Source organism: Panthera tigris, chromosome A2 (assembly GCF_018350195.1).
Source record: "Panthera tigris isolate Pti1 chromosome A2, P.tigris_Pti1_mat1.1, whole genome shotgun sequence".
NCBI lineage: Eukaryota > Metazoa > Chordata > Mammalia > Carnivora > Felidae > Panthera > Panthera tigris.
In genome coordinates, this window is record NC_056661.1 from 33,651,281 (window position 1) to 33,666,793 (window position 15,513).

The 15,513-nt window shown below is 51.8% G+C and overlaps 1 protein-coding gene across 1 annotated transcript in view; it reads right to left on the reverse strand.

The window, feature by feature from the left end:
- The window catches only part of LRIG1 (leucine rich repeats and immunoglobulin like domains 1), a 114,481-nt gene that overhangs the window by 34,941 nt on the left and 64,027 nt on the right, over positions 1-15,513 (reverse strand). The window contains exon 4 of the mRNA XM_042979373.1: positions 702-839. Coding sequence (XP_042835307.1) covers positions 702-839 — 138 coding nt within the window. The remainder of the gene's footprint in view (positions 1-701; positions 840-15,513) is intronic.

A 15,513-nucleotide genomic window follows, 5' to 3' on the forward strand; every position in this document is an offset into this window, starting at 1 on the left:
GAAATGAAAACTCGTGTCATTTGAAGACCTCTCCGGAGCCCAGGTTTTTCGTTTCTTCTCCGAAGCACCATTTTTCTACCAACAAGCAGCAAGCTCAATAGGCTTTCACGGTTTTTCCTCCCTTCTACCATCCACTGGGTGTGAGAAGGGCTAGGATGATGGGCGGACGAGACACAGACCAGCAAAGAGGACAGGGCCGGGGAAGCCGCAGAAGGGAGTCAGGGCCTGCTCGAAGAGACCTCACGCCAGGCTTCGGGGGTCAGTGCCGCAGAGGCCAGCACCCACTGCTTCAGCCTCGGCAGGGAGGTCTCCCCGCAGTGCTGTTTTCTAAGTGCCCCCGAACCTTCTCCCCAAGCTCTCCTGGGAGGCAGCCCGGGGAAGGACAAAGAACACAGGCCCTCTATCAAGACAGACCTGTGTCTGAGGGCCAGACCCTCCCCTCAGCTGGTGGGTGTGAGAGGCCCCTTGCCAAGCTCTCCCTGGGCCCACCTCCACCCCTGCTGTCAGAGAAACGCCGCTCCTTAGGAAATGCTCTACACCTGTGCCCACGGGAGATAAGGAACCCGGGCGCCCTGCCGAGGGAAGCCAGAGGGGTGCACCCACGCCCGGAGTCTCAGGCAGGCCGCTGGGGGGGGGGGGGGGAGAAGGACACACGCACCCCGCGTGCACGCGGGTGCTGACGGTGGGGCACGGGCACTTACAGCTCCCTGATGTGCAGCCCCTGCGGAAAGCAGGCGCTCCGGATCTCCGTGATGTTGTTCGAGCTCAGGTCCAGCACTTCCAAGGAAAGGTAAGCCTTCAGCTGACTCCCCTCCACGCTGCGAATCTTATTGTGTTGCCTAAAACACACAAACGGACAAGGGGACCTGAGCGTGTCTTTCTGCAAGGGAACCATTATTCCCTCTACCCACCCCCCCCCACCCCGCCTCTTTTCACACGTCTTCCTCCCTGTTTTGCTCATTCAGAAAATTATAAGAGTGGTGTCGCGTTTTCTTAGCGTTTATTTATTTTTGAGACAGAGAGGAAGAGCATGAGCAGGAAAGGGGGAGAGAGGGAGATCCAGAATCTGAAGCAGGCTCCAAGTTCTGAGCTGTCAGCACAGAGCCCGATGTGGGGCTTGAACCCACAAACCACGAGATCATGGCCTGAGCCAGAGTCGGATGCTTAACCGACGGAGCCACCCAGGTGGTGCACCTGCCCTCCTTTAAAAAAAAAAAAAATTGTTTTTTTAAATGGTGGTAGCATTCTTAAAATGAGCTCTCCCATTCTTCTTGCTATGCCGTTATCACCTGCTGGCTGGCTGCTACGGTACTGAATTCTCTGTCGATGACAAGTCTGTCCACCCAAACTCAAAGCCTAGGTTCTCCCCAAGGAGAAGCCCGCAGGAGTAATGTGGAAGGCCGCCATCCAAAGAACAGCGAGACCGCAACTCAGAACTGACCAGGGCGCTTTCCCATAAGGAATGTGCCCGGTGGAACCAGCCAGCTCCTGGTGTGGTTCTCACTTAGCATCTTCAGAACGCAGCCCAGCCCCATCACTTAGGAGGCTGCAGGCTCCAGAGCACCGAGTTCAGGTCTCATCTAACTTAACCCATCGCCATGCACCACACGTTTTGCCAGGTGTGAAGACAGGCACGAGGGATTTTTTTTTCTTTTTTTTTAATGACACGATTCTGACAACCTAAGGGCAACAGGAACTGGGCGCTCAGTCTAGCCGGAATTGAATCCTCCGATCTTTCCGACTCGACCCCCTTGACAGTTTTGTTCCTCGGTTTCCTCATATGCAAGACGGGGCCACCACCCCTTATTTCAGGCATACGGGAGACCCACTAAAGCAGACGTTAACCCAAGCGTTCGGAGTGTTTAACCCCTGCCCAAGGAAGGCAGTCCACCACCGTGACTTACTTGCACGTGTCGTCCTCCTGAAAAACCCACGGTCTAACCAACCGGCCAGTACCGGTTAATCAGGAGAAAGACAAGAAACACGGACAACGGCTGCAGGACATGGGGTGGCCCCCACCGTGGATTTGGCTCCGTGGGGCAGATTCAAACCCCAGCAGCCCTCGTCCCAATATTCAGATACTTCAGAATCTGCTGGGGTTGTGCTGGTTCCAGGCCCTCACTCGGGCCAGTTTCTGAGTGAACAGCGTCAGGGGCCCCGGCCAATCAAAGCATTCTTGAACACAACACGAGTAAGCCAGGCGTCGCGTACCCAGTGGCATCTCTTTTAAACACACGCTTGGCCAAATCGGTTCCAGCAGGCATAAACGAGGCTCTCTCTCCCAGAAGCCCTGGGGCTTCTTGTCCGCTCCTTTGTGTTTTCACAACTCTCCCAGGCCCTGAACCCAACACCCATTTACAGGGGCACAACTCCAGACACGGGGAAGTCTCCCCAGAATGAAAGGCCGCTTTTCCCTTCGTGTCCCCTCCCCACCCCCCAGAAGCTATTTCCTTTGAGTTCTTTACAATGTGTCTAATAGAGATGGTCTCTTCAGTTTTCTGACTCCAAAAGAAAAAGAAAAAAAGAAAAGAAAACCTTTATTATGTTAAGTATGGGAAAGAAAGAACAAGAAATAAAGGCAGCAGAGCTGAGCCTCGTCCAGAAACTGTGAATGCAGGACCAAGGAGCCAGGAAGAGACGATGTGAAAGCAGGCAAGGAGCCCCAGTGCGGCCCCGAAGTGGGGCAGAAAGGGACCGTGCACACAGCAAGGGCCCACGGGACAGCTGCGAGCCCCCCGACATTTCTCTCACTGCGCCTCGACTCTCAGTCTCTGCCTTTCATCTTACACCTGTCTTTGTCTTTCTTGCCCGTCTGTTTATTTAGCGACTCCAGCACGTTCTGTGGGGCACCAGCCCCACTCTGGAGGAAGGCTACTGTAATGAGGATGGGGCTCTTTCACACGCTGTAGAGAGCTCCCCAGTTGGCCCAAGGGACAGCCATGCGGACGAGACACAACAGAGCGTGGGAGTGAGGGTGTCGGAGGCAAGGTGGACGAAATGTGCCAGGAGCCGTGCTGAATTCTGCCAGACCAGCATGGGGAGTCCAGCTCTGGGGGCAGGACCGGACACTGGGGACAGACAGAGCACACCAGGCGAGGGCCCCCAGGCCACCCTGGGGAGCAGGGACTCCACGTGCCAATGGTCGAGGAGAGACGGGGCAGCAACACAGACACAGACGCAAGAGAAGAGGACGAGAGGGGCCCACGGGAGCTGGAGATGACAGCTGGAGGCTGCATCAGTGATACTAAATATTCTGGTTTGCAAATATTAAAATACCCTGGTTAGGCTGGTGGCTATGCCTTCCATCCTCATACACATACGGACCACTCCCAACCCAGTAACCACAGAGATCCTTTAAGGCATCCCAAGAAATGGGGGGAAAACATTTGAAAATCATATATCTGACAAGGGATTAGTATCGAGAATATAGAAAGAACTCCTACAATTCAACAACCAAAAACCCCAACAACCTGATTAAAAAATGGGCAAAGGACTTGAACAGATATTTCTCCAAAGATGGACGAGTGCATGGCCACTGAGCACAGGAAAAGACGCTCAATAGCACTAATCACTAGGGCAACGCAATGAGAAACCACCTCACACCCATACGATGGCTACAAGCATGTAGGGAAAGAGGAACCACAACAAAGTGCTGAAGAAAATGTCAGGGTGGAACCTCAAAACATTAAAGAACTATTACATGATCCAGCAGTGTTACTTCCAGCTATATATCCCAAAGAACTGAAAGCACATCTCAAAGACACATGCAGGGGCTCCTGGGGGGCTCAGTCGGTGAGGCGACCGACTTCAGCTCAGGTCACGATCTCGTGGTTTGTGGGTTCGAGCCCCGCGTCGGGCTCTGTGCTGACAGCTCAGAGCCTGGAGCCTGCTTCCGATTCTGTGTCTCCCTCTCTCTCTCTCTCTCTCTCTCTCTCTCTCTCTCTGCCCCTCCCCCATGCTCATGTGTTCTCTCTCTCAAAAGTAAAGAGACATTTAAAAAAATTGAAAAAAATGAAAGACTTACACACACAGCCATGTTCAGAGCAACATTACACACAATACCCAGAAGGGGAAGCAGCCCAAATGTGCCTGGAGGGATGAGTGGATGAACACAGGGCCCCATACATGGACCACGGACTACTCTTCAGCCTTGAAAGGGGAATTCTGACCTGAGCTACAACATGGATGAATCCGGAGGGCATTGTCACGTGAAACCAAAAAAAGCCGATCACAGAAAGACAAATGCTGTTTGGTTCCACATCTGTGAGTTTCTTGGCGGAGTCAGGTTCACTGAAGCAGAAAGTAGAGTAGTTCTTGCCCGGGCTGGAGGAGGCAGGAAAGGGGAGGTGTTCGATGGGTACAGAGGTTTAGTTTTGCAAGAGGGAAAAAGCCCTGGAAATTAGTTGCACACAATGAGCGTACTTCGCATTACTGAGCTTCAAAAAGGATCCCGATGGTAAATATTATCACGATATAAAAACCAAACCGAAAAACAAAGTCAGTTTGCAAGAATCCACTGCCTACAACTCAAAAGATGGCTCTTGCATCTCATTTAGGACTAAGTCCTCACAACGGTCTCCAAAGCCCACGTGATTGCCACATAGCGCCCTGTTGTCTCTGCACTGTTCCTCACACACTGCCCCACATGGACCCTCTCCCACGCAGGCACACACCTGCCTCAGGACCTTTGCACTTGCCCTTCTCTCTGCATAGAATGCTCCTCCCTTCCCCCCCCCCCCGAGACCCACAGATGGTATCCCCTTACCCCTTTCCCATCTTATTCAAATGTCCTTGGCCATGTTGTCTAAACCCACAGGCTCCTTCACCCCATCTCTCTCTCACAAACACACACACACACACTTTCCACTACACTTCCTACGGTATTTTCCCCAAAAGCTCTAATTATCACCTAATATATCCAGCAATATGCTTATTTCCAGTTTAACATCTTCCCTCCCACCAGGATGTGGCTCAAAGAAGGCAGAGCTATCAGTCGGTTTTGTCCACCAATGTGTCTCCAACCACTGGAATGGCGTGAGGCACATAACAGGTGCTCAATAAATATGTGGTGGAAAAAAAATGAATACAGGTTAAATTTCTGAATCCCACAGATCTGGGGCTTGCCAGCATTTCAACAGAAGAAAAGCCTGCAAGCAGATGAGTTCAGTTAGGGAACATGAAGGAAAGAAAGGGTGTCAACTGGCCCGTGGCAGCACGGCCCAGACAACACAAGAGACTTGGCTCGCAGCAGCTCCAGGGGTCCTCAGGGCTTAAACACCCCTGTTCCCAGCTGCCAAGGATGCACTGCCTCTCCCTGCTGGACTAGGCTCTCTGCTCCACACTCTGATTTGTTTTTAATTTTTACTTACTCATTTTGAGAGAGAGAGAGAGAGCGAGCGAGAGAGAGAGAGAGAGAGGCAGAGAGAGAGGGAGACACAGAATCCAAAGCAGGCTCCAGGCTCTGAGCTGTCAGCACAGAGCCCAATGCGGGGCTCAAACTCACAAACCGTGAGATCATGACCTGAGCCGAAACCAAAGGCTGGATGCTCAACCGACTGAGTCACCCAGGCGCCCCTCTCTGCTCCACACTCTAGCCCAGAGCCCTGATCACATCCTTCCTGAACTCCGTGTACTCTGCAAAACTGACCACACAGTTCTGCGCTCCTGTGGACTCTGCCTCCCCTCCTTCTCAAAACAAGAATCCCAGCGGGTGAGAGGTCTCCGTGGACCGTGGCAACTCCACCCACGGCCAGGAGTTCTTCCTGGGCTGGGACTTGGCACAGCACAGAACATGCCGCGAGCACTGCCCTGCCTGAGTTCAAACCCCAGTTACACAACTTCCAGGCGTGAACTTCAAGAGGAGCCTCATCTATAAAGCAACGTGTGAAGTTCCTATGCCCCATGGGTGATGTGACCTGACACATAGCAGTTGCTCAATAAAACCGGTTCTTGTTTTTATTAGTCATATTTGTATCCTCAGAGCCAGGCTCAGGACCTAGTTAGCGGGAGGTGCTCTGGCAAGAGAATGAATAAAATGAATGAATGACTGGATCCTGTCTACTCCTCTGCCCTTTCGGTGCGAGGAGGCAGGCCTGACTCCTCTCTCAGCAGCGAAGCGTTGACTCAGAGCTCTGCCTCTTAGCTGTGTGCATGAAACAAGCGTGCTCCGGCTGGAGAGCATCACACCCAGCCACAGGGAGACTGGAGCGTCTTGGGGAGCTGTGCCTCAAAGTAAATCCCAGACGAAAGCTTCTGCAGGACTCCATGGCTAGAACCCCGATGGTTCCCCAACCAGCTGCATCACACCCCCTCCTCGCTCCTGCAGCCAAAGCATAGCTTATGTGCACACCCCTGACCCCAGCCCACCAAACTCTACCCTGCCCGCCCCCTATCCCGGGGGAAGTTGGCCTGTCCAAGCCACCCCCCTCCACGCACCCATCCATAAAGGTTCGAGCCGACAGCCAGTATTCAGGGGAAGCCCTCCTACCTCCTTGAGCATAGACAGTTGGGAAAATGTGGTTGCTGCCCTGATCCCATCAGATAGTCTACTTTCAAGCAACTGTCCGTGCTTTTTAATGCCACGTGCAAACACGGAAGCGGTCACCAGGTGACTCCTTTACCTAACTGCCCAGTTCCCAAGTAAGTCCACACTCATCTAATTTCTGGGTCCCTGTTCAAGTTCCTTTTAGCAAGAGCTGGCCAATACCTCAACACCTATAGGCAGCAGGCCCTGGGCGAAAGCCTCAGGGAAATCACACGGCGATCTAAAGACAAAGGTACCGTTATTTTCTGTGCATTACAGTGGAAGAAACTGAGGCTTAGAGATCCTGCTGCGATTCTCCTGAGGTCTCACACAGCTGAGAGACAAGGAGAACCAGAACGCAAACTCAGGGGAGCAGGACCCTCCGGCACGCCATCTGAGAGGCTCCCCCAGCAGAATTTTAAGAACCTCATCCTGGATTCGATCCATAAACCTTCAGCAAAGCTTGGCTGGATCTGAATGCTAGCCGGCTACTTCCTGGTCACCTCAAACTGCTCTGGGTAATTAACTGGCCGCGGCGAGGCTCAGCTTTTGTACCAGCTTCCCGGAGTCCTGCGTGAGCAGCAAATCTGCAGAGGGCTTTGTGCGGGGGCCCCATCTCCGCACACAACGCAGAGGAAGGGAAAGCGCTTACGCAGGACATTCTGCGTAAGAAAGAAGAGAATAGTTGCTTTGAGACCATGTCTTTAGGGACCTGTATGTGCGAATGGCTACCTTTATTCTTAGGGAATGGAGAGCTGGGGAGGGATGCCCAGCCTGTCTCTGCCACTAAACCAGATTAGGGCGGTTCTGAGGTTGTGCGGCCGGCGAAGGGTGAAGGGCCCAACATTCGCCTCCACCCTGTGGCGGTTTACCCCTCAGGCTGCCCTCTGGGGCGAGGAGAACTTAATACAGCAGAAGTCTATTAAACCAACACCTGTTAAAGGCTTCAAAATAAAATCGGTCTTCAAAGGCAGAGAGCAGGCAAGATAAGCCCTCTCCACTTGGCTACGTTTTCAGAGCTGATGTTAAATTGGATGGTAAAACAGACAGAGGCATTTGAAACCAACATTTAAAACTTTTTATCATAAGTGACTGCTCCACTATGGTTCTGTGAAAGCCTGGTTTATAAGGTATTCCCCTTGGTGGTGGAAAAGATCTCGTGTCACTAACAGCCACAAGAAAGGGCAATGAGATCAAAGGAGGCAGGGTCAGGTGGGGCAAATGGATTGCAGCTGGTTCCTGAAGTTATGCACCTATTGTCTACACCGCGGGTCAACAAACGTCTTCTAGAATAGACCTGATGGTAAATATTTTAGGCTTGTGCATCATGTATGCTCTGTCACAAGTGCTCAACTCTGATGCTAGAGTGTAATATGACAATGGGTAAATGGATGAGTGTGACTGTTCCAGGAAAACTTTATTTACAAAAATAAGCTGAGGGCCACATGTGGCCCACTACCTATAGTTTACTGTCCCCTGGTAGACACTATAGCAACTACTGTCCGTCGGTGTGGGGAGTCCCCCAGATTCCATTTCCAGCTCCGAGGCAGCTTAGCAACTGGTTTTGGTAAATCGCTGTCGGCATCTGGTTTAACTGCCTACAAAATGGCAGTAAATGCCTCCCTACAGGGAAGAACCCTCCTATTGTTCCTCCAGGGCTCATGTCAGACATCACTAATTAGAATCTTTCCCACTGATGTCTTTTCTACCTCTTTAGGAAGTTGAGTGGGACCTAAGTCTTCATCATTATTATATTCCTCCAAAGACAACCCGGGATCCTGCCTGGAGCCAGTGGAGACAGATAGGTGCAAAGGGTGATCTGAGAGAGAACAGCGATCCTCAGTTTATCCTTACTCTCTTTAATTCTTCCAATCAGGCAGACACATTGAAGCTGGCCAATGCAAAGTCCTCACATTTAAGCAGGCACACCCTTCTGCTCTTCCAGAGAATGATGGTGACTCCCAGAAATCCACACTGACAACTCCCAGAGTATGAATTCTCACTGGTGACAACACATCTTCCGTGTTATCTCAGTCATCAAACTCTCCGTACGTCTTACTTAACAGAATCAGCAAAATTCAAATTCCAGATCTCTCTCCGTTTGAACTTCTGGCTAAGAAATAGTTTCACACAATCTAGCCCCGAAATGGGGGGGCAGAGTCCCGCACCTGCCAGCACTGCCCCCACCCCGCACTTGCCACCAGGATCCCGGCTGGATGCTCCCACTCCACACCCTGCAGGCTCTGAGCACGAGAAGCACCCTGCACCCGGCCCACCCCGTGGTGCCACAGAACTCGTGCTCTGGCTCTGCACCACCATACCTACGGCCCCCGCACAGGCACATACGCTCGGTGATGCTGGGGTGGGGGGCTGCCATAGTATTTTACAGCCCATACATGGAACCCACAGAAGACGAGACAGTTAGTGACCTCATCACCGATTTAGTGTAAAACCCAGCACGGGCCAGAGAGGCCCTGATGCCTGCCTGTGGGGGTTGGCCGCACTATGGCAAGCACCAGAAGATGCTAACCATTTCAGGAACGTGGATGAAGATGGTAATTTCTCCTTTGTTGAAAACTACAGCACCACCCAACAGACCATATGGCCCAGTGGTGGCAGCTGTCCTATTTGTTTGTAAACGTTTTTATGGCAACCGCACGGGCATGCGGAGAAGTGCGTAAATTCCCAGCGCAGAGCTCGATGCGTTTTTACCAGGGCGTTCATCCGTGTGCCAACCACTCACATCGAGATACAGAATGTGTGCGGCCTCCTTCCTGTCACTCTCCTAGTGGCCATTCTTCGCAGAGGGAACAGCTCTGTTCTACCACCGGGGGCTAATTTTGCCTACTTTGGGGCTTTATACGCATGGAATCATTCCAGATATGTTCTTCAGTGTCCAGCCTTCACTCAACATTATGTTCATGGGATCCGTCCTTGCCTTAGTAGGAAATTCCTTTTCGTCACTGTGTGATATGTCTATAGAGAGAGTACACAGCGATTTATATTTTCTTCCACCGTTGGTGGGCACTGAGTGATTTCCAGGGTGGGCTACTGCAAAAGTCCCAGCTGTGAACACACGTCTTTTGCATGTATCTTTGGTGCACACTGGCATGCGTTTCTGGCAAGCATCAATGTCCAGGAGTGGCACTGTGGCGCAGTCACAGGGCATGCAAACGTTGTTCCCCCTTATCAAACACCGGCAGTTTTCTTTTCTTTACCCCCCCACTCCCCCCCCCCCCCCCCGCTTTTCGGTAGTTTTCTTTTAAACCAAATCCTCCAGAGTTGAAATGTGTCCGAAAAGTCATTTCATCCAAATGCCCTGTTGCGTGCTGCTTCATTCAGCCACACTGTCAGATGGCAACCACCCTCACGTGCCCCCCTGCCTGCACCTGTCCCCCACAAAAAGCCTCAAGAATACAGCCTGGGGCCACAGAGCAGGGCCAAGCCCGATCGAATCTTGTTCAGGTGTCAGAATGATTTTAAGTGGGCACCTAATGAGCACCAAAAAAGCAAAGAAGAGAAAATAATTCTGAGTCCCAAGTTGGCAAGAAGTAATGTTATGCGAAGTACTGGGAAGAACACCACAAGCCACTTGAAATAAGAAGGTAAGGAGGTTCCAAAAAGAACAAGTGAGTGCAGAAGAGGTTTCCTAGGCCAGTGGGGAGAAGTTTCTTCTCTCGGAATGACGGTCCAAAGCATCGCCCTCTCACCAGCCTGCTTTACATTCACCTTAAGAATGAAAACCAAACCATCTGCATAATAAATCTACTGCATAAACTGACCATTTGCTCTAAGAAACGAGCGACGCCTAAGAAACGGCCCAGCCTAGGGTGTTTGCTGGACAGGAAATGAGAGTCAGAATAAGCAGGTTTCTTTCTCTCTCTCTCTCTCTCTCTCTCTTCTTCTCACTACCCCCGCCGCCGCTGCTGGTGAATCATCAGTTCCCTGGGGAATTCTGGCAGATTCTCAGCCTGGCTGGAGATGACGTTCCCGATCTGTTTATTCAGGTGGAGATCGGATAAAAAACAAGAGTGGCCCAGTGGCGGGATAAACAGCCTCCGCCAGGCGGGGTCAACCCTTCCGAAGGCAGGACTGGGCTGTGTCAACCATCCTCCTGACCCCTTCACTTCCTTTAGGGTCACTGTCCCCTTAGGGTCTTCAACGAACTGTTTTAACTCCTCGCAAAGGGAACCTGATGTCCCATCCCCATGGGAGTGGGTGGCCCCAGGCACTTCGATGCAGGAGACCCCACTTGGTCCCCCCACCCTGACACACATCAAGCTGGAAGTCTAAGATCTGGAAGGAGGTAAGTTAGGCACGGCCAAGAGTCAGCAACCACAGTCCTGTAGAGTCTAGAGTGACCCACTCCATAAATGACTATAAGTCGTGAGGATCCCCATCCCAACTACTTCTGCCTTCCATTTTTACATGTGCAAACAAACACAAGAAAACCTCCTAAGGAAATGGACATGGTTGAGCGAATGGAGCTAATCAAAAAAGGCTATCTTGGAATTTACGATTCCAATATAGGATATTCTGGAAAAGGCAAAACTATGGGGCCAATAAAAAGATCAGGACTTGCCACAGGTTATGGAGAGAGAAGGATGGAGAGGTGGAAACACAGGGGATTTTCAGAGCAGTGAAACTACTCTGAATAAACGTGTAAATGGTAAACACAGGCCGTGAAACATTTACGGAAGCCCACAGAACGTAGAACAGCAGGCCCTAATGTCAACCAGAGGTTTACTTCATCATGGATCAATACTGGCCCATCCATTCTAACAAATTTACCACACTAAGGCAGAATGTTAACAGCAGAAACCAGAGGAGGAGGTATATAGGAAGTCTCCATACTCTCGATTCAATTTTTCTATAAACCTAAAAGTGCTCTAAGAGTCTATTAATTATAAACAGATTAAAACAAAGCTTCCTAAGGTATTAAGTAGTCCCATGGTCAACACATCATTAGAAAGGAATTAGAATTTTTAGCCCAACTTCTTTAGTGCTATATCCTTTGCACCCAGTCCCATGCTTGGAACATAAATGGTGCTCAATAAATATTTATTGAATAATAAAATGAATTACAGCTTTAGTTCAGTCTCCTACATTCACCATCACAGACCTGAACAAAAAAAAAACGTTATTAGGTAAAAAACACTGAGGCAAGACCAACTATCCAATTAAGAAAATTTTTTGAAGAAATTAAAGGTGTAACCTGGAATTACCTTTATTAGATAGAAAAGCCGTCATATTTAAAAAAGAAAATGCCTAATAAAATGGACTTTGGGGTTAACTGCACTTCCCCCAGTTTAACCCCAAGCACAGACATTCGCTGATTAGGCAGGGCTGGTAAAGGGGGAACAGCTCTATTGATGGTGCAGCGGCCAACGGTCCATCCGTCCGTCCATCCTTCCCGCATCCGGCAGCGGCGAGGAGCAACTCTACCCACATTCCCCATCGTCCCTGGGCCACAGGGGGAAAGGTGATGAGGAACTCAAGTAGGGGTTCTTTCCGGGTCGAGGCCAACATGGCTGCTCAATTCTTTCAGCTTTCTTCTCACCTAAACCAACCCACACGTCCCTTGATTTCTTCTCCTTTTCCCCCTTGCCTTGGCAGCCTGTCGCCCTGCACACGGCTGGTGTTCCTCTCCGGCACCCTGGAACCTAACGGAGGAGGCGCCCTGCCTGCACGTGCACAGAGCGTCAGGCTGTGGGTCCCTGTTCCGTGGAAGCACACACCCTGGCACAGCAGGGAGCACTGTGGGGGCCTCAGGAACGTTCTAGGCTCACCTGAGTTACTCTCATCACCACTGTCAAGGCCCATGTGTCTGGGCCTGTGTGCACTTGGCTCTGTCCCTCAAGGGCAGTAGGGAGGGAAACCAGTGCCCCTCACAAGGGGCTCCTGGCACAGACTGTTCCAGAAAGGAGGGGCTGGCCAAGAAAGGTGGGCAAGGCGGAGAGGTGGTGGCAGTGAGGAGCACGTGGTCAGAGAACCCCCTAAGGCCAGGCTCGGATCCCAGAAACTTTCGCCAAGGGGAGTCCCCCTAGCTCCTCGTGGACGATGTAAAGAAGCCACATGGGGTGGATCTCCTCAAACTGAGGTCTCAACACCAAGAGGGTGGGGTGGAAACATCGCCCAGTCCCTGCCCTGTGACAGGGTACATCTGCTACACCACACAGAGCAAGCACCTCTCCCCACACTCAGTGCCGGAGAGCAGCAGAGAAGGGGGTGTGGGCACAGGGGTCACCTGAAAATCTACAACCAGCAACAGCCTTTGTCTTCGGCTACAGCGGTTTCTGTCCCTGGGAGTCCTCACCAACCAGGACTTGAACACAGGTTCGTTTTGAGGAAAGACATACAGACCTTAGCACCTGCTTTTGCAAACTGACAGAAACCCAGAGAGGACTTCGGCTTCAACGCAAGGAGAAGTGCTTTTTTTTTTGCTTTACACCATTTTGGCTTACAAAACGTTTCACAGGAACACTCTTCTTCCAGACAGCAGGGGAAACCTGTGAACCCCACCGTCCTCACAATTTCCAAACAAAACTTAATGTTCTCGTGGCTGCCCTCCTACGTCAGCCCTGGACACTCAGGATTCTGCCCATACCGTAATCTAGAGCAAAAGGCAGGGTGCACTGGGAAGTGATTCCCATGACCGCCACTCTCCCAAAGAAGCCGGCAGAAAAAGGATGGGAAATACCCTAGAACGTTTCTCTTGGACATAGCAGGATGACCACGGAATTTTTCCCATCCTCTCTTTTGCATATTATTTTCATGTGCTTTTTATGTAAGTAAGTTAAACTGCTGTTTGACAAAGCTGTTAACACAACCTTAGACACCGAACTCTGGGACTTGATCCTTAAGTGTAGAAACGCTGGGCCTGCCTGGCTGTCCGAGGCAGAGGGCCTTCAGGGGTGAACACGCCGAGAGGCCGGCCTCAGCGGTAGAGGCCTTCCTTCCCTGCGGGCCAGCAGGGCGGGGGCCCCACCCGTTCATCTCCAGGCCGGGATGGTGCTGGGTTCCAGAATCTCCTCTCGGACCCCGTGAATCCTGACAGTCTCGGGGCACAGAGCCTGCTCCAGGTGGTAAAAACTTCAAAGGGCCTTTGTAGTTGAAGCCTGGAATGGTGCCCTGGGGCCCCTGCAGCCTCCCGGAAACGGTTCCAACGCTCGACTGGGCTGCCGTTCACCCACCAAGAAGGCACACCACACTTCTTTGTGCAAACGGAGCAGTAGCAGGGGCCATAACAGCAGGAAGAGGGGTCGCAAATGTAACAGCGTGTGAGAGCTTACCAGGAGCAGGCTCGGGCCACCTCATTTAATCCTCACGACAAACCAAAGAATGGATACTGCTACGGTCCCCATTTCACAGACGGGGACGCTGAGGCACGGGAACGCGGCAGGAAGCAGCACAGCTAGGACGGGAGCCCAGTCGTGGGTCCTTGTCCCGCACTCCTCCTCCGTATGTGGTACTGCCTCATGATGGAAGTAGGTGGAAGAGGGCTTCCCTGGACAGTCCCCCGGGCCACTCACCTCCTCTCGGCACACTACAACCCCACGTCTGTGATTCCATCAGAGGCAGACCCAACTCTGCGCGCTCAGAGGGGACTCGCGCCCCTGCCCCTCCACAGGCACACATCAGCACATGGCTGCTGCCGGGCCTAGCCGGCCCCCTCCTACTTATACTCAAGAAGACTGGAGTGGTCCCTAAATGGGTGAGCCGAGCTCTTGATAGTATGACAGGACAACACTGGGCCTTCTCCAAGAAGCAGAAACTTGTTCACCCCCTGCTCTCTACCAGGCCACAGAAGGCACCTGTTAAACCAGGTTCAGAGACGTCAGGCCCTGGGTCTGGGGCCACCCAGCTCACCAGCAGGCAAGCGCGGGTCTCCTCTGACTCCAGGCTGTGCGGCTGTCTCAAGAGGAGAAGCACACAAGTTTTATCAACCAGCCTGAGGTTAAGAGGACAGAAGACGGGTGTGTGAGTGCCAGGGTGGTCCTGCAATCCCTGGGAGGGTGGGGGGCACAGAAGGAGCCTCCCGGGCGCTTCCTTCCCATGCCAGCTTCCCGGTGGCTCGGGGGTTCCAGAAGAGGAGGAAGTGGCTTCTGCACTTGGCTGCACTTTCCAAGACAAGTCCCTCTCCCCTCTGGGAGTGATACCACTGATGTGCCTTTAAAAATAAAGCCAGGCCCGCTTCCTGCCCCATCTGGAAGCCTTTTGATCTCCCAGTCATATGATTTAGGGTATCTGTTAACCACGCAATTCCCCAGACCTTCAGCGTAGGATCCGACCGTACTTGGGGAGGGTTCAGGACGGGTACACGTGCGATTAGAGTTGGCCTTTGTAGGTTAGTCCTCATCGACCCTGAAGATGGTGAGCCCCGCTACAGCATCAACGTGGCCCCCTCTCTGGTGGTCCTGCTCTGTGCCTACAACCACGCCATCCCCTCGTCTTGCCTGTTACAGCTTCCTGCAGGAGTCTGCACTTGCTGTGTCTTTCTTGAAACCACAGGCTTTCAGTTTCTTCTTTGCTTCAGGTCGTTTTTTTGTTTTGTTTTTTTAATTTATCATCACAGACCCAAATGTGAGATGTAAACTACAAACTTTTAGAGAAAACACAGCAGAAAATCTTTGGGATCTAAAGCTAGGTAGGGGTGCCTGGGTGGTTCAATTGGTTAAGCATTTGACTCTTGATCAGCTCAGGTTGTGATCTCAAGGTTCGTGGGATCGAGCCCCGTGCTGGGCTCCTCGCTGTGAGTGAGGATTCTCATTCTCATTCTCTCTCTCTCTCTCTCTCTCTCTCTCTCTCTGCCCCCGCTCCACTCACGCGGTCTCTCTCTCAAATAAATAAAAGTTAAAAAAAAAAAAAAAAAAAGCGACACCACCAAATGCTGGCCATGATGCAGAGAACCCAATCATTCGTTCCTCACTGATGGGAATTTAAGATGGTACATTCGTGCTGGAGAAGTGTGGTGGTTTCTTAAAGAGCTA